This window comes from Pituophis catenifer, unplaced genomic scaffold, assembly GCF_029215685.1.
Source record: "Pituophis catenifer annectens isolate HBS135680 unplaced genomic scaffold, rPitCat1.0.hap2 SCAF_2, whole genome shotgun sequence".
NCBI lineage: Eukaryota > Metazoa > Chordata > Lepidosauria > Squamata > Colubridae > Pituophis > Pituophis catenifer.
In genome coordinates this window covers 247743398-247767797 of record NW_027256882.1, presented here as the reverse complement: position 1 = coordinate 247767797, position 24400 = coordinate 247743398, and the positions used below count along the sequence as shown (strand labels likewise).

The window sequence follows — 24400 nt, the reverse complement described above, 5'->3', positions numbered from 1 at the left end:
CCAAGGGTCTCCAATCTTGGCAACTTTAAGACCTGTGGACTTCAACTCCCAGAATTCCTCAGCCAGCTTTGCTTTGCTGGCTGAGGAATTCTGGGAATTGAAGTCCACAGGTCTTAAAATTGCCAAGGTTGGAGACCCCTGTAATCTAAACCCATTTCTCCTTACTCGAGGAGAGGAAATCAAATCAAACCCCCGCCCCGCCCCCCCCACTCGTTGGCCCGCCCCCCCACGCGATTCAGCCAATAGCCTTTCCGCTCTGAAGCTGGAGACCACCACTTTCTCCTCCGTTCATTGGCGCACCCTCTCCAGCTGCCTCTCCTCTCGCCGGAGAGGGCTGGATGGCGTGCGGATTGGCTCTCGGCGGGTGACCTGCTTTGGAAAGCGATTGGTTGTCGGCGGCGGGAGAAGCAAGCGAGGATTCGCTGCGGCGGCCGCCCGTGACATAGGCGGGGCGGGTGGCAGGCGTATTGTGGTGGAGGGGGCTCAGTTTGTCAGGTAGGTGAATGTTGCGCTCGGGGTCTGTTGGTGCCGCCGGTGGGGCTTTGTGCTTGGCCAAAGCCGGGCGGAGGAAGGGTGCGCAGCAGGGGCCCCTTCGAAGGGTGCCAAGGCTTGGGAGGGGTGCGGCGCCTAGGCCGGACGAGTGGGCGGGGGCGGCGCCGGGATCGCTTTCGAGGATAAAGGAAGGAAGCGAGGCAAAAGGGAGGCGCTGCTGCTGTGGCGACCAGCAACGGGTCTCCTTTGGGCAGCCGGCTGCTGCCCAGTCGTGGACAACCCCCCTCACCCCCACCCCGGGCATCTTGGGAGGAGTGGGAGGCGGTCTGGCGTTCCCTGGGTCGGTGGTTCTCCTCTTCCGCCCAGTCGTCCCCGGTTCCTCGACCAGGTCACTTCGGAAGTGAGGTGATAGGGACGGGGCTTGGATTTGCTTGAGATGGAGCTTTCGGGCTTTCGACTTGCTCAGGCTTCGGAGCTTCCTCGCCGTCTCTTGTCCTTTTGCTGATGTCTGGTTTCCCTGCTTGTCGTTACCCACCATGGTTGGCTTTGGGCATAACACTGAACACTTTAAAGCTGCTGTTGATGGCAAGATCCACAGTCTGGGGACTGGAGGTTCAAACACATAAAGAGCGGAACTGGGTATGTCTAGTCTGATGAAAAGAAGGACTAGGGGAGACATGATCGCAGTGTTCCAATATCTCAGGGGCTGCCACAAAGAAGAGGGAGTCAAGCTATTCCCCAAAGCACCTGAGGGTAGAACAAGAAGCAATGGGTGGAAACTAATCAAGGAGAGAAGCAACTTAGAACTAAGGAGAAATTTCCTGACAGTTAGAACAATTAATCAGTGGAACAACTTGCCTGCAGAAGTTGTGAATGCTCCCAATATTGGAAATTTTAAAGAAGATATTGGATAAACATTTGTCTGAAGTGGTGTACGGTTTCCTGCCTGAGCAGGGGGTTGGACTAGAAGACCTCCAAGGTTCCCTCCAACTCTTGTCATTCTGTTCTGTTCTGTTCTGTTCTGTCTGTATGAAGAGACTGGGATTCCTTTTCCCTAGTCACAGTTTGGCCCACTGAAAATTAGAAGGTTTGAAGGAAGTAGAGCCATCCCTTCTCATGAAGGTTATTTTATATAATATTTATATAAATATAATGTGTATATGTAAAAGTTGCTTTATTTGCTCCAACTGTTTCACTTGGCAAGGATGCAATTGAGATCTAGTTTGGGGGGAGAGGGGGAATACGAAAGAAAATCCATGTGTGCATTATGAATTTACACGAAAGCTGTATTAAATTACAGTACTTCTGCTTGTGTATAATAGTAGAAGCTTGGAATTATTTAAAAAGCCAAATTTTTCATGTTTCCCCAAGAGGCCATTATATATTGAAGGAAAGAGGCTTACAGTTCATATTTCAATACTTGGCCTAGCAGAAACATTACTTCTTAATGGTTGAATTTTATAAATTGAGTGAATAGATGTAAGAGTATCAGCTATTGGGAGCTGTCAATTATCCATGAAGCTTAATGTGTTGGTACTATTACCCATACAAGAATAAGGGAGGAAGGGAAATTCTACTTTAAATTGCATGAGTCCTTAAATGTGTGTTTTCTGGAAGTGTCCTGCAGCTGTGGAAGTCAAACATCTGATTCCAGAAAAAGCAGCTGCATGACCCTAAATAATCTCTTCATTATGACAGTCTCTTAATTGTTAAGATATATATTTTATTACAGCAATACATTTTTTACTTATTAGAGTTTGGAGGAATAAATATTGAATCTTTTATTGGCTTCATGGAAAAGTGTAGAATAATTTTTCACTGCATGAGATTAGAGTCAATTGATAAGTAAATGTTGTGTTATAAAAGCTTTCACTTCAGTCCCTAGCAATTTTATGAAGTCTAGTAGAACTGATGTCTGAAACTCCATCCATGAATACGACATTGAGTTAAATGGGATGATTGTTGATTGGATACCTTTGTACATTTTAATGTTTGGAATTTTGCAGAAATTCCATAAGAATCTTAGAAGAAAACCATAATACAAAAAAGTGGGCTTTTGTTGGCAATTTTATTTAAAATGTCATTCCTTATCATAATCAGCCTGTTTTAGCACCTAAATGGGATTTCTTAGATTATAGAAATATGTTTGTACATTACAACCTTAAACCTTAAATTACTGAATTGTGCAAACTTGTATGTGTAGTTGATCCAGGTGTATAATCATATGGGAATATAATTAAGAGTTAAATCAGGAATGTAATATCAAAATCTAAGGGATTTTATTCTTTTTAAACATATTTCTTTTCCTTATCCTAAAACTTACTCAAAATATTGCAAAATTTATTCCCATTTGTTTTGTATACTGTAAACTCATATGCACTTTAATGATGAGTCTTTCCTTGGCTCTGTATGAGTTTAACTTTAGTTGTTCTACTTTCCAAGGTAGTCCCTGGTTAACGACCACTTGTTCAGCAACAGTTCAAAGTTATGATGCTGAACAAGTGGTGGTTGTGACCGGTGACATAGTGATCTCTTGGCAACAGGCTCACAAATACAGTGGTTGCAATGTTCAACAATCAAGTGATCATGATTTCCAACCTTCCCTGCTAGTTTCCCACAAGCAAAGTCAATGGGAAAGCTAGCAGGGGAGATTGCAAGTTACTTAAGTCTCTCCTGCCTGCGAACCTTCTCCAAGCTCTCTTCACTTTTCCTGCACTTCCCCAGGCACTTGCGCATACTACAATAGCACCACTGCACTTTCACTGCACCTCTCTGGTGATCCGTGAATCTCCTTGTTATCTTTCCCAACTGGCAGCAGCCACTCTAAGCCCTGCTGTGCCTGCACCATGCTTCTGCTACTTGCACTTCCAGCAGCAGCCACTCCAAGCCCTGCCATGTTCATGTCACACCATCCCAGTCACTTTTGCACTCACTTCCTTCCTCCACATACAGCAGCAATCACCTGCTATCAGCCTGCTTGTGAACCGCTTAGGACTTGAGTCTGACTTTGCTTGTGGGAAGCTGGCAGAAAGTTACAAAGAGGCGCTCAAAAAATATCCCACAATCCACACTTAACAGTGGCAATGGAGAATGCAGGGATTGTTCTCACTAAGTAATGCAATCATGTGACATTGCACGTTACAGCCCGCATTGCTTAGGAATGAACATTTTGGAACTAATTTCTGTCATAACTCAAGGACTACCTGTATCTTCATTTCCTATACATGTTAGAAATGGTCATTTCCCTGCACCATTAATTGAGCTTCACAGCTGATGTTTATGTTTACCATCATTCACATGAAATTTAGTTTTAGATGTGCAACAAAGCCTTTCACAAGGGTTATGTCATGATTTTAGAATATTTTTGAAAACTTACTGTGTTTTTAATGTAACTCGAGGGATTCAAAAAAGGGGTTAGAACTAGATAATGACTGTCTTATAAACCTAACTGAGCAATTGTCAATTCAGTCTTCATTTGCTTGACTTCTATTTAATTGGAACACCTAATTTTAAATCCACAAATGTGTTAGTGGTTCTACATGTACTTACATGGAGCCAAGTTAGGTATCTCAAAGGTTGTACATTATATGCTTTCAGTGGTAGGTAATGGAACCACAAATGCTAAATTGGCAGAGGATAGAATTGCTTTCTGAATTTTATATGCTCAGTAATTAAGGTGATAATTACTGTTGTGAGAAATCATGCATTTTAATTTGCTTTGTTTAGCAACAGAATTTATATTCTGGTTTCAGATCTTTAGGAAAAATACATCTTTCGATCACTGTCAAACCTATCAAAGAATCTTGAAAATAGACCAGGGAAGGCAAACAATTCATGGAAAGTGAAAGATCTTTTTTTGCCTGAGTTCTGAGAAATGCCACCTATGCTTTTCTCTAAATTGATAGTTTGGTAACTGAAGTCTCTTTCGTAAGTTAGCTTAGTGCCTTCCAACATATTTCCCTATTGTACTATGTTAAGTCATAATACAGTTAAGTTGTTTGGAGCCTGAGAAAACGTATTTGAAGAACCGTTTAATCTTAACATGGGGGTGGGGTGAGGTGTTACAAGCTGTATTAAGCCACAGTGTATTAACCCATGTAATGGGTTGAATAAGCCATCATTGCAATTGGGCTGATAGCTTTTCCATAAATTATACACTCTAGTATACGAATTTCATAGACTAATATAAGTAAATGTCATCATGATATCAGTTTGTCTCAGTGATTGAATACACCATTATAGGAAGGTATGAAAGCAAGCCATTTACTTTTAAGTAAGTAAAAATATACACAGACACTTGACTTGGCTCTTGTTATTCTGATTATGTAATATGCACCACTGAAATCTCTGAGGTAGTTTAGGAAGTTAAGCTAAGAAAGGAGCACATTTTTTCTGAGTGCATCTTCTCTTCCCATTTTAGCATTAAGTTGTTTGAGGCTATACTTGGTTTTTTTGCTGGAAATTATTGGTTAAGGCAAAATGAGAAAATTAGCTAATTAGAGAAATTGTTAACCAAATACTTCTGGATTTTAATTACAGACTAGACAACACATGGGTTGTCTAGATTAGATCACTTTTTCAGAGATTTCCTTACATAAACAGACAGAGTAACCATAGGCAGGCAAAATAATCAGGGGAAGCGGGAGCAACTTCTGTCTTCCTGTTGGCTTCCCCATTGAATTCCCACTGTGGGAAGCTGTCATTGAATGGCAGCAATTTTCCTTCCTCCCTTCTCTCCTTCCTTTCTCTTCAAAGCAGGTAGATATGTGGCTGCTGCTAGGTGGGGAAGAAAGTAAGCAAGGGATTGTACTAATGTCTGGAAACATTGAAAATGAAGATTATGTGACCTCAGCAGCACGGTAATGGCACTGTAGCGATAGCTGTTGCAACTTTCCCAAATGTCATTCCCTCCATAGTAATGGGTCCCAACATTCTGTAAGTAGCTCATTTGAGGTACTCAAATGTTACAAATGCAAGAGTTTTAGTAGCATATAGACTATAACAATTCATATTGGCTTGTTGAGTCAGAATATGATAACATGACCTAAATATGTTTCTTAAAAGTTACAGCCTTCTCACCTCTGGTTCATTAACACAAGTGTTAATGAATTTAAATACTCAGAAATGTGATATAAGTACCAATATAAGAAACTGTGAAGAAATTTGAAAATTGTGGGAAATATGGGTTCTTAATTTGAAAGCAGAAGCATTTTCAAAAGAGTTTCTTCTGTAAATATTGATGTATCTCTAAATAATCAAACTCTAGACTGCTTAAACTATGAAAGTTAACACTACACTGAATATATCTGGAAAGCAGAGGGCTACTAATTCAAATCTTTTAATATGGACATAATGGGATTCTGAATAACAACCTATTTGCTACATTTTCATCAACTCGGATTACTTTCAAAAGCTGTTTGGAAGCTCTACATTAAACATGCTGCAACAGTGAAACTGAAAAGTTGAGCTACTGATGTCAAAGTGATCAAATTAAGAACAATTGCAGTTGATATGCAAGACATAATTGTGTTGTGTGTCACTTTTGTAGGGCTTTTAGGATGGATGGTTCGTAAATTGATAGCAGTATAAGAGATTGTATGACATTGATTTTTTTTTCTAGTGAGTAAGCAGCACAAAAATTATTGTTAAATAACAGTGAAAATATATTCTTGACCTTAGTTGCTCCTAAGAATCTAAGAGATGGAAAAAAAAGGAGCACTCCTAGGCTTCGGATGTCATTCAAGGAGAATACAGACCCATTAATACAATCCAGAATATTGTCTGGATTTGATTTCAGCTGTGATTTTTCCCCATTATTGAATCTAGGTGTATTCAGAAGAACTGAAAGCTTTCTTAGATTTGAATATCACAGATTATTATTATTTGTTAATTTTTTTTGCTACCTATCTGACTGTGGAACTACTTGCTGTGGAACTTATATTGCTTACAGCAATATAAAGAAAGAAATGAAAAGAGTGTGAACAGAACAGAAATAAAACAGAACAACAAACAATGAAAAAGAACACAATGAGAGTACCTCAGTATGATAAAAGATCGACAGGTAGATTAATAGAATTCTTACTAGCATATTGGTAGGACTCTCTTGTAATGCTCTCAATGATTATGCAGATAGCAACTCAACAAAGTAGCATTTCTGCCTACCCCTTGGACTACTTTCACTGGCATAATAAAGAAGATTTGGCTAATTGGGCCCATTGCTTTCTACAAAATCATTCAAATGAGCCCAGAGAATGGGGTAAATTTTATGCTGCAAGGTAGAAATATTTTCTATTGTGCTTTAGATTTTATTTTCTTTGATGACTATCAGGGAAGATTATTGAGAGCTAGAAAGCTCTGCCTTCTCTGATAGAAGACTAGAGGTAGTAATGAACATTCTTCTCCTTTATCTTCCAAGTTTCTGTCCTCAGATTAAAAAAACACCAATTACCTTTCCTCATTAATGGTCTGCTTTTCTTTCTAAATAAAGAGTGAGCTTAAGTATTTTTTAAAACTGTTTTCAGATACAATAAGTTTCTTCAGATATAAGATTATGTCTGTTGCATATGACTGCAACCATGCAGTTTTTTGGGGCAGCCTGATGAAACAGGTTTGTTGTTATCTTTTTTTTTTTTTTTGAATTCTCAAGTAATTCCCCATCCATTTAAGGTTAGTTTTTTTTAAATTCTCAAGTAATTCCCCATCCATTTAAATGTACTAATCAGAGCTGAATTTACTTAGTTTCTTCTAACAGCAGGAAATCCCATGGGGACTACCTTATTGAAAATGCATAGAGGATCTTAACTGCCTTCCTCAGGACAAGAGGTGGCCACTATATACCTACAGCGTGTTGATGAAGATTTTCGGTCATCATACATGCCTGCTGCAATCAAACTATTCAAAGCTAAACCAATAACACAACTTCTTTATAGTGCCCAGTTGGGTCCCTTTTCCAACTTTGCACCATTAGAACTTGTTCCTTTCAAATTTTGAAGGTCAGCCCTTCAAGCCCCAAAAGTGGGGGCCAGAGTTTACCGGTATTCAACTTTTGGCTCAAACTATTCTTTTCCCTCCTGGCTTCGCCCCATGAACTATAGAGGATGAGTTTCATTTCACATGGAAGAAAACAGTGGCAACTAAAATCTCATCCTTGGACTTTTCTTCAGGTTTTTTAATCAGCATTGGATATGACTACACCAAAGCTCTTGTTAAATAGCGTATAGCACCAATTGGATTTAGCCAGGTCTCCAGTCTTTATTGCTGGTGAATCCAACAGGTATTTGCTTCTCCCATGATATACTTAACCAATCTTGGAATACCTAGCCACTGCAGGACTTTCATTCTATCACAGGGTCATGCCCACCCCTCAATTGTCCTTGAAGGCAAATACAGGAAAATTCCCTACCTAAAGAGGCAATGACCCTGTGACTCTGGGTTTACAAAAACAAGAGAGTCTGTGCTTCTCTGGTGCATGTATTACAGAGACATTTGTACTACCCTCATCTCACAAATAGTAAATACCTAGAGCACACAGGAAAATTTTACACTTTTCATGCTGCTTGCAGACACTAATCCTGCTACTACATACAATATTGCTAGATTCTGTGCAACAGTGATCAAAATTCATCAGATGTGCCTTGGGTTGCGTGTTTTATATTACGATAGATTTAGTCAGCTGCATACAGTGCTAATATTTGTTTTTTAAAATATATTTATTCCTTTTTATAGTTTTTTACATTTGTGTTTTATATAAGATATATCTTTTTGACTTTTATGTATTTTATTTTATTAGCTTTTTAAAATATTATCTGTTTGTATTCTACCCTTCCATGCTGGTCTATGACCATAACAAAGGTTTGATTGATGCTTTCTTTTCTGTTGTCATTCAAGGTTGCGTAGGTGTAACGTTTTTAAGCAGATTTGTCATAAATACCATGACTTCTAGTTTTTTTTAATTTATACATTTTATTAAAACACAAATTAGACATTTACACAACATACGACATATAAATAAATAGCTTATCCTTTTTAAGCATTGTTTCATAGTGGTTTTCCATCTGATACTTTATATTTCTTTTTCTTAGTCTAATACTCTTTTTTTCCCCTCCTCCTTTTCTTCTTTTTTCCCCTCCTTGTCTTTCCCCCATAAAGATCTATATATTTTGATTATATCTTTACTGTTTAATATTTCTCCATTCATATTATATACCTATAAAAATTATTTATATACATATTTGCGTTTTTGTTCTTTTCTTCTTGTATTTGTTTTTCTTTATTGATGGTGTTAAGCCAATTATACCATTTGTTCCATATTCTGTAATAGTCTGTCTCTTCTTTTTCTTTAATTTCTTTTGTTAATCTGTCCATTTCAGTGCATTCTAAGATTTTGTCTATTAGTTCTTCTTCAGTTGGGATTTTTTCCTGTTTCCAATTTTTTGCATATGTTATTCGTGCTGCAGTTAAAATATGTATCATCAAATATTTTATTTCTTTGGGGTATGGTTTTGTAAAGATTCCTAACAGGAATGTTTCTGGGTTCTTTTTTATTTGCAGTTTTGTTATTTGTTCTATCCATTTCGACGTGCCCGGCAGCAAAAAAAATTTGGTCGAACGTTAAGAAAGGGATAGAACAAATACCATGACTTCTAGTTTGTTTGTTGTTTTAGTAATCAAAAAATTATTCAACAAATAAGCTTGCAATCTTTTCAGAGAATTTGGAACATTCCACTTGAAATCTTTCCTACTGTTTTTTTTTTAAAGGAGAAGAGTAGGCAAATTATATTAATTATGGTACAATCCGGTATGTATATATCCAGAAATAATTCCTACCGAGTACATTGAAGCTTATTTATTAAATACGTATTGGTTAGATTTGTATCTTCACAACTTTTTCACTTTAGCAACAACTCTATTAATAGTCACAGTTATTTCAGAATAATAGTCTTTGGTGTGTCATGGTATTCCATTCCAAATAAAAGCATTTTATTTCAATTTTTATTTTCCCAGGCTTGCAATCAATAGTTCTTCCTGAAATACTACTTCAGATGATTTTCAACTCTAGAATAGAAGACAACAAATTCAAAGTCATCTCCCTTCCCTTGCGTGTCCAAACAGATGATCTGACATTGCTCACCCAAATACAGACTAAGATGTCTGTATTTCCTGGCATAAAAAAGTCTCTGAATCAGAAGAAAAAAAATTAGCTGGAACAATTCTAGCAAGAGGAGTGGGGGGAAATGAATTTCAGACAGTGGATAAAAATCGATGATTCTTTAAAATTTAAATTGGATTTATTTTTATTTTTATCAAATTTATTTTAATAAAATGTTTTTGAAGTAAAAATCTAAATATGGTTTTCTATTTAAGATACATTAATAATGTAGTTTATTCAGCATGAAATGGAGCTTAATTATCTAGTATGAGGCTGTATATTCTGCAATATTTACATTTTTGGTAAACTCATTCAATGAATCCAAGCTCTGCAAGCTAAATAGGAAACCTTCATTTTGTTTGCAAATAATAATATTATAGATTCTAACTACCGGCAAGAACGAGTCCTTGCATTTAAAGAGCACCTGTCATTTCTGATCCATCATGGCCGCGCCTGTTAGCGGGAATCCACTCACCTGCTGCCTGCCACGTCCCTCACCTTGTTGTGTCACTGCTGCCTCACCAGCTATCCCATTAAAGTGAATGGGACTGTCTGTAAGTCAACAGCGGGTCAGAGGAAAAGCTGCTGCAAGACAGAGATGACAGTTGCTCTTTAAAAATTATTATTTAAATGACTTGATTTAAATCAAATCTACCCTGATTTCAGAAATTGTATTTCTCTCTTCCTCTTTACTACTTTGTAAATTTCTAAATCTTCTGATAAAAAATGCCAAATCCAGTCTAAGCATCTGGCTGACTGTGTGACCAACCATAATAATAAGAAAATGTTATTTTCAATTTTATTTTATGTACAATAAAACTATATTTTGGAATTCATATCTATGGTTGTATACCTATAAATATTTGAAAATAAATAATATTGAAAACAACAGTATTTACTTTTGAATAAACTTCAAGTTTATACTTTACTTTACTTTTTATTTTATTTTTATTTTATTCTTTAGCTTTAGTCTCAGGTGTTAATCTAAACAGGTTAAGCTATAAATGTCTCCCCTGTGCTTACGTACCTCAAGTGTTCTGCTGTGAAGCAAGTCTTATAAGTAACTTTGTCAACATCAGTGAGTAAAATGTTGGAGAAATAAATTTCTTCACTATCTTTCTAATTACAGGTCACACCCAACTGCTGAAAGTTAAAAAAAAATAATCTGGAAAGGTGATCTGTTTTCCCTTGCAGTTGCAAACAGCATTAATCTGTGCCTCTAAGTACTGCAGTGATTTCATCATGTACATTTAGTGATAAGAACTGTTTCATTAGATCGCAATTAGAGTGTTTTGTTCAGTTTTATTTTCTTTTTAAACTTGAGTTGTTGGTAGATAAATAAGGTACAATTTTGGTTTTTAGTTTACAGAGGAGCTCTTACTCATTTCCTCTTGTAATAGATAAGATGAAGCTTCCAAGTTAGAGAAAGACATGGTGAGAAATTGAAAGAATAATTTAAACAGAGAGCTAGGTAAAATCTTTTTGAAAAAACTAGAGTTCAGGAGATTTAGCTAGAATAAATCCTGGATTTTTATATATTTGTTAATTGGACAGGCCACCAGGAATGATTAAAAGCAAAAAGTCATATGCAGAATACAATAACTTCTTTAAATGTAAACAGGGAACAGTTACAATCAGATTTATTTATTTGTTAAATTTATTTTCTGCCCAAGTCACTCTAGGGCTACTCTGAGTGGCTTACAACAGTAAAATGGGAAAAAATGATAAAAAATGTAAACATAACAAAAGCAAAGTAATGAAACAATAAAAACGAAGTACAATAATATGAAATTTAAAAAGATGGGTGGAGGGGGAGCAGGAAGCGCAGGGGGGAGGTGGGTTCAGCTAATGAGTCCAGTGTCACCTCCAGTGTCAACTCCCCTGTTGGATCCCTAGGTCAACTGGCAGAGCCAGGTCTTCAGGCTCTTGTGGAAGAATAAAAGGGCAGGGGCAAACCTCACCCCAGGGGCGAGGAAGTTCCAGAAGGGTTCGTGCTACAGCAGAGAAAAGGTTTTCCTTCTGGATCCTGCCAGTTGGAGTTCCTTGACTGACTGGATCTGCAGCAGGCTCCTCTGCTGGTAGGAGTAGAGTGGGTTTGTTTTAATGGGGTAAGATGCTTGAATTTCGAAGACCTGTCATAACTCCCTAACCCTAACTCCCTTCCTACAGCACTCTTGTAGCTTCAAACAGTTGCTGAACCAACGGTTGTAACTCGACTACTTGTATAACAAAAGAAGAATTATTGAATCATCTTTAGGTCATTTCAATAAATTACCATTGGCAATTTCATTGTTTTGTCCTAATACCTTGGGTGATTTTTGAATATATTTTAATACACTTGGTTAATTTAATTGTCCCTCTAGTGATAGATAATAGGTTCTTGTGTTGTTACCAAAAAAAAAAAAAAAAAAAAACAACCCACCTTTTATCCAATTTTTGATAATTTACTCAGGTTTGGGAAGCACTGCCTTATAGTCTTCCATGCAGCAGTATAATTTAAGGATTTTATTTTTGAACAATCAGGCCTGAAAGCCTTGTGAGGTAGTGCAGCAAATAAGCCAAACAATTGCTTTTGGAGCCATAATATCTTGAAAAACATTAAAAGTTTGCTATTACAAATCAGCATGTTGCAAATAAGGGAGCAATGCTTTTATGCTTTTTAAACCCCCCGGTTTCAATATAAATGTCAAAAATAGTTTTAATATTATAATTTTAGGGCCATGACAAAATATTTGGGACCATAGCAGCCTGTTGCTTTCTGAGGTTGATATTTCAGAAGATATTAGCCTTATAGGTCAGGGGTCCCCAACCTCTGGACTGTGACCCACTGATGAGCTGTGAGCTGTTTGCAACTGGGCTGAGAAAATGGAAAGCACATGCACATTCCCACTTATGTGAGCAGTGGGTGAGCACATGCACACCAGTGGTGGGTTGTCCCCGGTTCGGACCGGTTTGCAAGAACTGGTAGTAAAACCGGCGGGAGGCTTCGCCCACCGACCCCATCATCATCAGGAAGCTTTTGCGCATGTGCAGAAGCTTCTGCGCATGTGCACGTGGCCCCATTGCAAACCAGTAGTAAAGGTAAGTAGAACCCACTCCTGGTGCAAATGGAGCTGATGTGTGTGCTTGCTGGCCACTTGCATGGAACCGTCCCCTCCCCCTTCCTGCCAGTCCACAAAGCCAGAAAGGTTGGGGAACTCTGCCTTAGATGATAAGTGGGAAATAGAAAGAGAAAATTGGAGGTCTGCATATTCAAAAAAGGAAAATCAATAGGTTCTTGGCACCCATCACTCATTTGCTTCAGTCAGATCATTGTGCTGTTGTAATACAGTTCTGCTTATGTCTATTCAAGAGTAAGTTTTAATGATTTCATAAAATGTATTTTTGGATATAGTCTAAGTTTTAATAATACAGCGCATTGAAAAAGTATTCAGACCTCTTTTGTCGATTTTGTTATGTTACAGCCTGATTTTATCATTTTTTTCTTTTTAATAAATTTACAAGACATTTCTAAAATTCTGTTTTCACTTTGTCATTATGGGGTACTGAGTTTAGATTAATGAGAAAAATAAATTTCAACAACTGTAGAATCAGGCTGCAACATAACAAAATTGACAAAAGTGAATACTCAATACTTTCTCATTGCCCTATATTTATTCAGGAATAATGTATTGCATTATTTATACAAATAGGGACATTTGGTATTTTTCCACATGCCATTGGTATAGTTTTATTTACGTTTTTGACTCTTTTTTTGTAGAAATTTAGTACAATATTATTGACTTTGCCTTTAAAGAGTAGATCCCAAAAGTATTGTCATAGAATTTAATAAAATTGAATGATTATGTGCTATCAAATCAATGTCAACTGTGATAATGTCAACTTCATCTAGTGATCATATAGATAAATATTGGATGATATGTCCTTAACTTGATCTTCCAGTGCTGTACCTATTGCTGCTGTAATTATAATTGCTGCAATTGTAATAATTCACCTTGCTGGTTTTCCCCTTTTTCTTTTTCCTTCCATCTTTCCCATCGCTACAGTCTATGCTTCCTAAGAAAAGTAGGTTTTTGAACGATGTGTTCAAATTAGGATAATTTGAGCCTGGTCATTTGCACATTGAACACTTTCCTTTGAACTTTAGCTGTCTTAGATGTTTTGACCAGCTTCCTGGACCAATTTTGTCCAGGAAGCATTGTCAGCAGGATGAGAAATGGGTACAGAGAATTTGGTGTGGTCAAGGATATGATTCCCAGATAAAGCAATATAGTACAGAAGTTTAAAAGATTTGTAAATGTCCTACCTGAAATAAATTCCCCAGATGTAAATGCTTCTGGTGATATATAGAGTTGGTACAGTAGTCCTTGACTTAAAACCATTTGTTTAGTGACCATTTGAAGTTACAACACCACTGAAAAAAGTCACTTGTGACAGTTTTTCATACTTACAACTGTTGTAGCATTCCCATGGTTACATGACCAAAATTCAGATGCTTGGCAACTGGTTCACATTTATGATGGTTGCAGTGTCCCAGGGTCAAGTGATCACCTTTTGCGACTTTCTGACAAACAAACTCTGTGGGGGAGCCAGCTTCACTTACCAGCTGTCTTAACAACTGTGATTAAGTGATTCACTTAACAAGTGGCAAGGAAGGTTGTTGCAAGAAAGGTAGTAAAATCGGGCAAAACTCACTTAACAAATGTTCCTTAGCAACATAAATTTGGGGATCAATTGTGGTTGTAAGTCGAGGACTACCTGTAGTTCACAATATGTATCAGTATCTCATAATATGCGATATGCGGCTCTCTATTCAAGGCCTGTGACATTGTATGATTTGTCAAGTGAATCATATAACATTTGTTTTTCAGAGTTTAATAAAGTACAGAAAATCTGGAAGTGCTAAGCCAGAAACCAGAGGTGTGAACATTGGAAAGGAAAGACTATCAGAACAATACTTTTTTAAAAAAGGTATGTGTGTATTTTGCTTTTCTGTTATCGAATTTACCTGGAGAATTTGATTTTCATTGACATTTATAGCATGCTCTGTCTGGGGCATTTACCCACATATTTATAAATTTGTGGCTTCCCCAGAAAGCTTTTTAGGATGTGTCATGACCATCAGTGCTATTTTTCATTTGAGTTCTGTCTTTAGGTTCTATAAAATCTTTCAGTATTTTCATCACTTCATATATGTATGAATCTTGCTAGTAAAAGATATTTACAACCCCTACTTACAAACATTCTTTTATGAGCAGTACTTTATTCTGTATAAAACAATAATAACTCACATATTGTAAATATTGGCATAGTAAGGAATATTATTAATTGCAATTCTGGCATTGTTCTGAACAATAACGTAATACACTTACAATTCAATCATTATTGTATCTGTCTTCAATTGAAAACTATTAGTCAAATAATTACATGTGGTATGTGTTTGCATAATGTGTGTGTGTATACACACATACACAGTCAAAATTATCATTGATGGTCTTACATCAGTAATGACATTTAAGAAAATTGCATCTTTTACAGTAATGTCTATCTGAGACCTATTAACTAAAAGTTGCCCATCAAAATCATTATTGGAACAATATTTAATTCCTTTTTAATCATCACAATGCAACAATATCATTTTTATGGATTCAGTGCCTAATTGTTTTGAGCTGACAGGATACCTTTAGAATGGCCATCCAGCACCATGAAAAGTATAGTATGATTTAAACTTGTCTCATAAAAAGGTGCTTCTATGCAGTATTTTGTAATTCCCCAAAATTCAGACCTGTTTCAGAAATTTGCAAAAGTCTGAGAATCAGCAGGATTGGAAAGATCAACTTTACAAATAATTAGCTCATCTGAATCAGAAGAATTTTGACCACAGATCTTCAGTTCCAAGTTCTAATAAAAATGTAGGGAGAAAAGCCCCCAAAATGAATTTTATAGATTAGCACAATAAATAGACTGTAGTTTTGTATGCAAATAAGTTACTACATGCAAACAAGCTTTTGTTTGCATGTAGTTTGGGCTATCTGGCTTCAGATCAGTTATACGTTAATTTTGACCAGCTTTAGGAGCGCGATGACTCACATGGTGAGGATGCTGGTTTGGAGGTTAGTAAGCCTGTGTTTGAGACCTGAAGGATGCTGCATGGCGGGGTGAGTTCCCATCATTTGCTCCAGCTCCTTGACGGGGACATTAAAAGAGCCCTCCCAGCATCTTCCAAAAATCAAGGATGTCACTGGCTAATCCTTTCAACTTGGAACTGCCTTAAACCTGGCTTCCGACATGAATAGGATGGAGATTTTTATTTTGGTTTTGACAACATTATATGAAAGTTGTCATTTTACACTATTTTATACTTAATATATTAATATGCTATGTTTAATTCATTTTACTGAATGTGGGGGAATTCAGTCATGAATTGATTGTGCAGAGAGACATATTGGATTCTAAGTTGAGAATTTTTCTCACCACACAGTTAGGAAAACCATAGCACTGCACAAAAAGCTTGCTTTTAGCTAGTCAGAAGAGAAATCAGAATCAGTTTTGTTCATCTTCTAGATCTATAAAAAAGCCAATCGGTTACCGTAAAAGAAGGAACTTTTTTTAAGAAGCATCTGATATACTTAACTTCATGATATCTTTGCTAAAATTGTCTTGTAAAAATCTACAGGCAATTCAAAATATATTTTATTTGTTCAGGTTTAGTTGCTTTCTGGAGCCCTTCCTGATGCCATCTTATAACAGTGGTTGGCTTAATATATTACACTAAATCACAGTTGTTTTAACTATACAGATAGTCCTCCACTTATGACCACAATGGAGCTGTTGTTGTAAGTTGAAGCATCATGTGACTGGGCTTGATTTTACAACAATTTTCACATCAATTGTAAAGCTAATCATAGCAGTTATTAAGCAAATCATTTGGTTGTTAAGTGAATCCACCATGTCCAATGGGCATTTTTTTTACCAGAAACCAGCAAAATGCTAATAATCAGCAAAAACAGTCACAAATTTTGACTATAAGTTCCATATGATTATGGAACACTGCAACCATGGTAAATGCGAACAAGTTGCCAAGAGCCCAAAATGTGATCATGTGACTACAAGTGGGGGGGGGAGCTGTGACAGACATAACTTTGAGGATAGATCATATATACCTTTTTTTTGTCTGTCGTAACTTCAAATTGTTGTTAAACAATTTTTGAAAGTCAAGAATTACCTGTAATTCATTAAGCAACAGTTGTTTGCCTATTATTCACATACAGTACTATCTGGCTCTGTTTGCATGATTGTTAAGGAAACTATATTATGTATTAAAGCAGCTTGTAAACCAACTGCTGAGCCCCTAGAATACAAAGATTCTCCACTGTAAAGCCTCTACAATCAGATCTAATGATGAATAAAGAGATTTGATTTTTTACTTCCTCATTAGTTCACTCTGTTGCTTTGTGAGTGAAAAAAGGAATGTTTGTCTCTTCTCTATAATTGTCCTTAGCTCTTCTTTGGGAATGTTTATGTCAGAAAATATACAGCCAATTTGGTATAGTGGTTAAAGTGCTGGACTACAATGGGACTGTGAGTTCTAGGCCTCCCTTAGGTATGAAAGCCAGCTGAATAACTTCAGGCTAGTGAGTCACTCTCTCAGCCCAACCCAACTCAACTCACCTCACAGAATTGTTGTGGGAAAACAGGACACAGGAATATTAAGTATGTTTGTTTCTGTGTGTGTGTGATGTGTGTGTGTGTGTAAATAATAATGGTATAAATATCTGGTTGACTGTGTGACCTAAGATGATAATAATAGCCCTTTGTTATTATTTTGTGATGTTTACAGATGTGCTGGCAAAAATAATTTTTACTAGTGGCCCTTGATAAATCTAGTGCCTTAAGAAAAAAGATGGGGTTTGGAAATGACCTGAAGTATTCTCATGAAGCTTTGTTAAAACTGCAAGATTGGGAGTTACGGCTATTGGAAACAGTGAAGAAATTTATGGCCATGAGAATAAAAAGTGACAAAGAATACGCATCCACTTTACAGAACCTTTGCAATCAAGTTGATAAAGAGAGTACGTCACAATTGGATTATGTCAGTAGTGTAGCAAAGGTAAGTAAATGTAATGAAATTTAATTTAAATTTAAAGTGAGTAAACTTTAGAAAACTGATAATCTACAAATTTACAAACATTGTGATAAACACACAGAATGATTTTAAGACTGCAGCTGTAAGGATACAATTTCTTGGTTTCTGCTGAATTCTGTAGACTTGAATAAACATAATTTGATTGTTTATCTTGATGCTAAACTACTTAATGGCTCGGTGTATGTTTTCTGTATGGGATGTGATTTGTTTTGTGTTTGAGAATTTCTTTGTGGATTTTTGGGGTAAATCATATGCTTCCATTCTGGCCTAAAAATTTATGTTTCAAGTACTCCTTGCTTAACGATAACAATTAGAATTCTGTTGCTAAGTGATGCAGATGTAAAGAATGACATTTGTTTAACAACAATAATTGCAGCACTCATTGCCATCATTAAATCACTGCAGTTGTTAAGCAAGGACATAACATTTTGCCATTTGTGACTCTTGCCCAGTCTCTCCATTGACTTTGCATTCAAATGCACAGATCACAATCTTGTGATTGTGGGACAGCTGGAACTTGAAATGCATCTAACAAGGCTATACAGATAGTCTTTGCTTAGTTATGGCAATGAGAACCAGAACTTCTGTTCCTAAGTGACGCAGTTGTAAAATGTGACATTGTGTGACTGCATTGCTTAGCAACAGCAATCCTTGCATTTCCCCATTGCCATTGCTAACCAAGGATCTTGGGTCATTAAGTAAATCCCAAGTGGCTTGCAAGCAAGCTGGCAGGAGGTAAGAGACTGCTGCTGGGCAGGGAAGAGTATGCAGGTAGCCAGCAAGAATGACAATTTATTTAGAACATCTTATTTGCCTTTTCTCTTTAACTGTTTTGGAGAGGCAGTCTTAAAAATGAATTGGAATTTTCAGATTTTACTTATTATTCTGATCACTACTTTTCATATGCGAATTATTTTATGAGCTAAAATTACTTAAAAGAAATAAAACTTAGAGGATTTAGAGAATTCCATTCTAAATACATATGATACCAATATTATGTAACATATACAGTATATCACAGAAGTGAGTACACCCCTTCACATTTTGTAAATATTTAAGTATATCTTTTCATGTGACAACACTGAAGAAATGACACTTGGCTACAATGTAAAGTAGTGAGGATACACTTGTATAACAGTGTAAATGTGCTGTCCCCTTAAAATAACGCAACACATGCAATTAACACCATTAATACCTAAACTGTTGGCAACAAAAGTGAGTACACCCCTAAGTGATAATGTCCAAATTGGGCCCAAGGTGTCAATATTTTGTGTGGTCACCATTATTTTCCAGCACTGCCTTAACCCTCGTAGGCATAAAGTTTACCAGAGCTTCACAGGTTGCCACTGGAGTCCTCTTCCACTACTCCATGACGACGACACGGAGCTGGTGGATGTTAGAGACCTTGCGCACCTCCACCTTCTGTTTCAGGATGTCCCACAGATGCTCAATAGGGTTTAGGTCTGGAGACATGCTTGGTGAATCCATCACCTTTACCCACAGCTTCTTTAGCAAGGCAGTGGTTGTTTTGGAGGTGTGTTTGGGGTCGTTATCATGTTGGAATACTGCCCTCTGGCCCAGTCTCCGAAGGGAGGGGATTGTTGTGGTCTGCCAGCAGCCTGCGGAGCTGGCAGTAGTCGGACAGTGAGATTCTGTCCCCATCGCACGCACACACACAAACAGATAGCCAGGAATTAATGAATCAAACAGTCAGGAATTCCTTTAAGATAACAGTCTTGGCAGCGAACCATGAACTGCCTGCCAAGAGATTTTACTCACTAAAGGAGGTTTTTTCTCCTCAGTCCGATATACCAAATTAATTCCTCAAAGCAAAGCATTGTCAAAGTCCAGTCCGAAGAAATCCAAAAAGAGATTCTAACAGGGTTCTAGAAACACGATATGACTTCCGAGCTTTTCAGTTTGTCCGTCACAAGGCCTGAATAGCCGACACACACCCTTTTATCCCTTGTGGGGTGTGGTCCAGTGACTCAGCTCAATCTCTGGCCCACCCATGCCTCTTTCTCTGCTGCGCGCGCTTATCCTTCCGACGCTCTCTGAGATCCAGCCAAAACTCATCCCCCTCACTCTCTATCTGCTCCGAAGTGCCTTGCTCCTGGCATATCTCTTGGCCTTCGGAGGAAACCTGAGGCATTGCCAGAGAGGAGGGTCCTGGAGAGGGAGGTCTTGCCAAATCCTCTCCTTCACCTTCTGAGTCCTCTCCCTCTGTTAGGACAGGCTCAGGGGTCGGAGTCACAACAAGAAGGCTGGGGAGGAACATGGGCCAGTCCTGGAGTCTGGGGAAGGCTCGGACGAGGGCTCTGTGTCAGAGGCAGAGATGGGGCCAGAGCCATCTAGGAGTTACGTCCAGATTCTGGAGACTCCAGAGTCGGACATCAGAGAGGCAGAGGAACAGGGGGAGCCTGTTCCTAGTGCGTGCATGCGCAGAGCTGCCAGAAGGCAAGAACAGTTAAAACAAAAGGGATGACTCGGGAGTAAGGCTTGGAGATGATTGGCTCCTCCCATAAGACATAAAGGAAGAGCAAAGGCACGTGGGCCTTTGCAGGAAGCAACGTTGTGGATGGTTTGTACTTTGAAGCTCCGTTTTTGACTCTGTGTTTCTGTGTGGCCTTGCCAAGATAATTGCCAATTAGGTCTTTGGCAGCCTGTCAAAGAAGATAAAGGTGGATCTTTGCCAGCCTTATCCGAAGGATTGTGGCAGACTTCTCTTGGACTATTTATAAACTCTTGGTGATTCAGCACGTGCTGTGAATGAAAGGAATTCACAGCCGTTAAATTAAAAAAAAAAAGGGTTTTGGGACTAATTGTGTGCTTTTTATTATATCAGGAAGCCTAGGTCAGAACAGGAATCATGCTCTGCTTCAGTATGACACAATACATGTTGGCATTCATGATTCCCTCAATTAATTGTAGCTCCCCAGTGCCAGCAGCGCATCCCCAGACCATGACATTCCCAGCACCATGCTTGACCAAGACAAGTGTATCACTTGTCTTTCTACTCCTCACCTGGTTGCCTCCACACATGCTTGACACCATCTGAACCAAATAAGTTTATCTTGGTCTCATTGGACCATAGGACATGGTTCCAGAAATCCATGTCCTTAGTTTGCTTGTCTGCAGCAAACTGTTTGCGGGCTTTCTTGTGCATCATCTTTAGAAGAGGCTTCCTTCTGGGATGATAGCCTTGCAGACCAATTTGATGCAGCGTGAGGTGTATGGTCTATCCCCCCCACCCCTTCAACCTCTGTAGCAATGCTGGCAGCACTACGTCTATTTTCCAAAGCCAACCTCTGGATATGACGCTGAGCACGGGTACAACTTCTTTGGTCGACCATGGCGAGGCCTGTTCTGAGTTGAATCTGTCCTATTAATCTGCTGTATGGTCTTGGCCACCATGCTGCAGCTCAGTTTCAGGGTCTTTCAATCTTCTTATAGCCTAGGCCATCTTTATGTAGAGCAACAATTAATTTTTTCAGATCCTCAGAGAGTTCATTGCCATGAGGTGCCATGTTGAACTTCCAGTGACTAGTATGAGAGAGTGAGAGCGATAACACCAAATGTAACACACCTGCTCCCTCTTCACACCTGAGACCTTGTACCACTAATGAGTCACATGGCACCAGGGAGGGTAAATGGCTACTTGGGCCCCATTTGGACATTATCACTTAGGGGTGTACTCACTTTTGTTGCCAGCAGTTTAGACATTAATGGCTGTGTGTTGCGTTATTTTGAGGGGACAGCACATTTACACTGTTATACAAACTGTATACTCACTACTTTACATTGTAGCCAAGTGTCATTCCTTCAGTGTTGCCACATGAAAGGATATACTTAAATATTTACAAAATGTGAGGAGGTGTACTCACTTTTGTGATATACTGTATTTTCAAACTTGGAATTAATGGTTTCTTTTCAGATGTCTCATACTAACTATATAAATATAATCTGCAGTGATTTTTGAGAATTGTTCTGTTTCTTTCCATGTTTATATAGAATAATCTTTATGTACATTAAAGTATATTGTCTTTATGGCCCTATATTTGAGTTGCTATTTGAACGTGTTCTTAAATATAGTCAGGTATGTTAGTAATCCTACTGTACTGTGAGCTCTGCCAATAAATATTTAAACATGTCTTATCTTTGGAAAGTTGACCTTTATATTTTTGGTTTCTAAGCCAATAATAAATCTCTTTTCATCTCTTTTTAAGTCATGGTTGCTTATTGTGCAACAAACAGAGCAACTTAGCAAGATCATGAAGACACATGCAGAAGACTTGAATGCTGGGCCATTACATAGACTTACTGTGATGATTAAAGACAAACAACAGATAAAGAAAAGCTATGTAGGTGTTCACCAGCAAATTGAGGCAGAGATGTTCAAGGTATATTTTAAAAGTACATTATAAATTTATACACATTTCATTCACTGAAAATATGTTCAGACTTGTCTTTGACTGCCAATTCTTCTTAACTGTTAACTTCTGTTAACTTCTAAATTTTACTTATAAGCAAATATATAAACATGTGGAAAATTTGTACAGAAATAAAAGTTCCTTTGCTAAGTTAAAAATGGGAATGGAGTATTATTTCCAAGCATTTTTAATATATTACTTATAGCAAATTGTCATTGCAAATTGCAGTATTCCTAGGCTATATAGCAAGAAAAAAAAGTCAAATTGCGTTTTCAATACTTACGTTTTCAAAATCAGAGAATTCAGTTTTCTCTGAAAAGAGAATTTTAACCCCAGTTCAGGCTGTTTTACAGTAAGAATATACAGATGGGTCTCTGCTGAAGAGTGTTGTTTCCTATCGAAATCGTTGTGTGCATTTGTTTCAAAAATATGATCCATAGAATTACTCAAGTGTTGTCTCAGAATGCTTCTGCTTAATAGGGCCCACATAAGGAAATGAAATATTCCCTTACTGATTTTTCCATGCTTCAGCTTGGTTGTGTAGATAATGTCTAAACTCTCACAGTATGTGTTGATATGCCAATTTCTTTTCTATTTTTGGTAGGTTACAAAAACTGAATTGGAAAAATTAAAATCTAGTTATAGACAATTAATTAAAGAAGTAAACTCTGCCAAAGAAAAATACAAGGAAGCATTATCTAAAGGTAGGTATATAATGGCTGTTAAAGTATTATTTAGATTTGATTTAATCCCTAAGACCTTTGAACATGATAAAATTTACGCTTCAAGGTATTGGTTCTCACCTTTAAAGCGCTCTATGGCTTAGGCCTGGGTATCTACGAGACCAACTTCTGCCACCAATAACCTCCCACCGGCCAATTCGCTCCCACAGAGAGGGTCTCCTCAGGGTGCCGTTGGTCAAACAATGTCGACTGGCAGCCCCCAGGGGGAGAGCCTTCTCGGTGGGGGCACCCGCCCTCTGGAACGAGCTACCCCCAGGGTTACAACTGATCCTGGACCTCTGTACTTTCCGCTGGGCCCTGAAGACTTTTCTATTTCAGCAAGCCAGGCTGGCTTAAAATTTTTAACTGGTCAATTTTATGGGTAAGGGATTTTAAATTGGGGAAGCCAAATTAATTATGTTTTAAATTATTTTAATTTTTATATTGTATGTATTTTAATTTTGGCTGTTGACCGGCCTGAGTCCTTCGAGAGAAGGGCGGTATAAAAATTTAATAAATAATAATAATAATAAATAATAATAATATAGAAGCAATACAATTGGTGGACACATTACTAGTTAGTTATGTGGAACTGAATGGGAGGAAGAAGGGCTATACATGCCACCTTGAGTTCCTTTGCAAAAATCTGAATATACATCCTGACATGTAGCTATTACAACCATTGTTGAATAAGTCAGTAACTGGATTGATACATAGTGCTGAATGATAAACTGTGTTTTATAAATGATATAGTTTTATGCATTATAGCTTAAAATTATATGTGCCAAAGTCATATACTTTAAATTTTTGTTTCCCTTACACCTAAATAATAGACTTAAAGAGTTCTAAAATTGTTCTCTTATTGATTCTTCTCCTGATAGCATTGTATACCAGTGGGTTTCATAGTCTGTCTCTCATTTGATTCCTGTGAGATAGGTGGCCATACAAATTTAATTAATAAAAAACCTCAGAGGACCTATTGATTAATTAAAATTTTGTAGTATTACCTTATGAGTAACAGAATACAATAGAAATTTCTTTTTAAAGAAATGCACACAACCCCATGCTTATTTATAGAATTATAATTTATTTTGTCACAAGTATTAGTATTCTCAATTTTATTTCAAAAATACTAGTTACTCTTTTATTCCCTTTCTACAAGTTCTCCTAGCTTTATGGTTACCTTTCCTTGTAAGAAAGTAACTAATTAACCTTTAATTTTCTGTAGTAGAACGCAAGGAACCTAGTGTTTCATCATATAAGCTTCATTCAGAAATTTGGTACCACCACAGGCTTGAGGCTATACTAATAATTTGTGCATCAAAATTCTACAAGTTCTTTTTAAGGAGCTAGAAGAGGGAGTTCTGCAGCAGTTCTCAAGCATTCTATAAGAGATTGTTCAAGTAGGACAATTTGATTTAGTTGTACAGGTAGTCTTCGCTTACTGACGTAACTGAGACCA

General features: G+C 37.6%; 1 protein-coding gene across 1 annotated transcript in view; it reads left to right on the top strand.

The window, feature by feature from the left end:
- Window positions 1-474: 474 nt before the first annotated feature.
- FER (FER tyrosine kinase) overlaps window positions 475-24400 on the top strand; it is a 127523-nt gene continuing 103597 nt past the window's right edge. The window contains exons 1-5 of the mRNA XM_070935734.1: window positions 475-495; window positions 14512-14611; window positions 17481-17750; window positions 22013-22186; window positions 22821-22920. Coding sequence (XP_070791835.1) covers window positions 17544-17750; window positions 22013-22186; window positions 22821-22920 — 481 coding nt within the window. The 5' untranslated portion in view covers window positions 475-495; window positions 14512-14611; window positions 17481-17543. The remainder of the gene's footprint in view (window positions 496-14511; window positions 14612-17480; window positions 17751-22012; window positions 22187-22820; window positions 22921-24400) is intronic.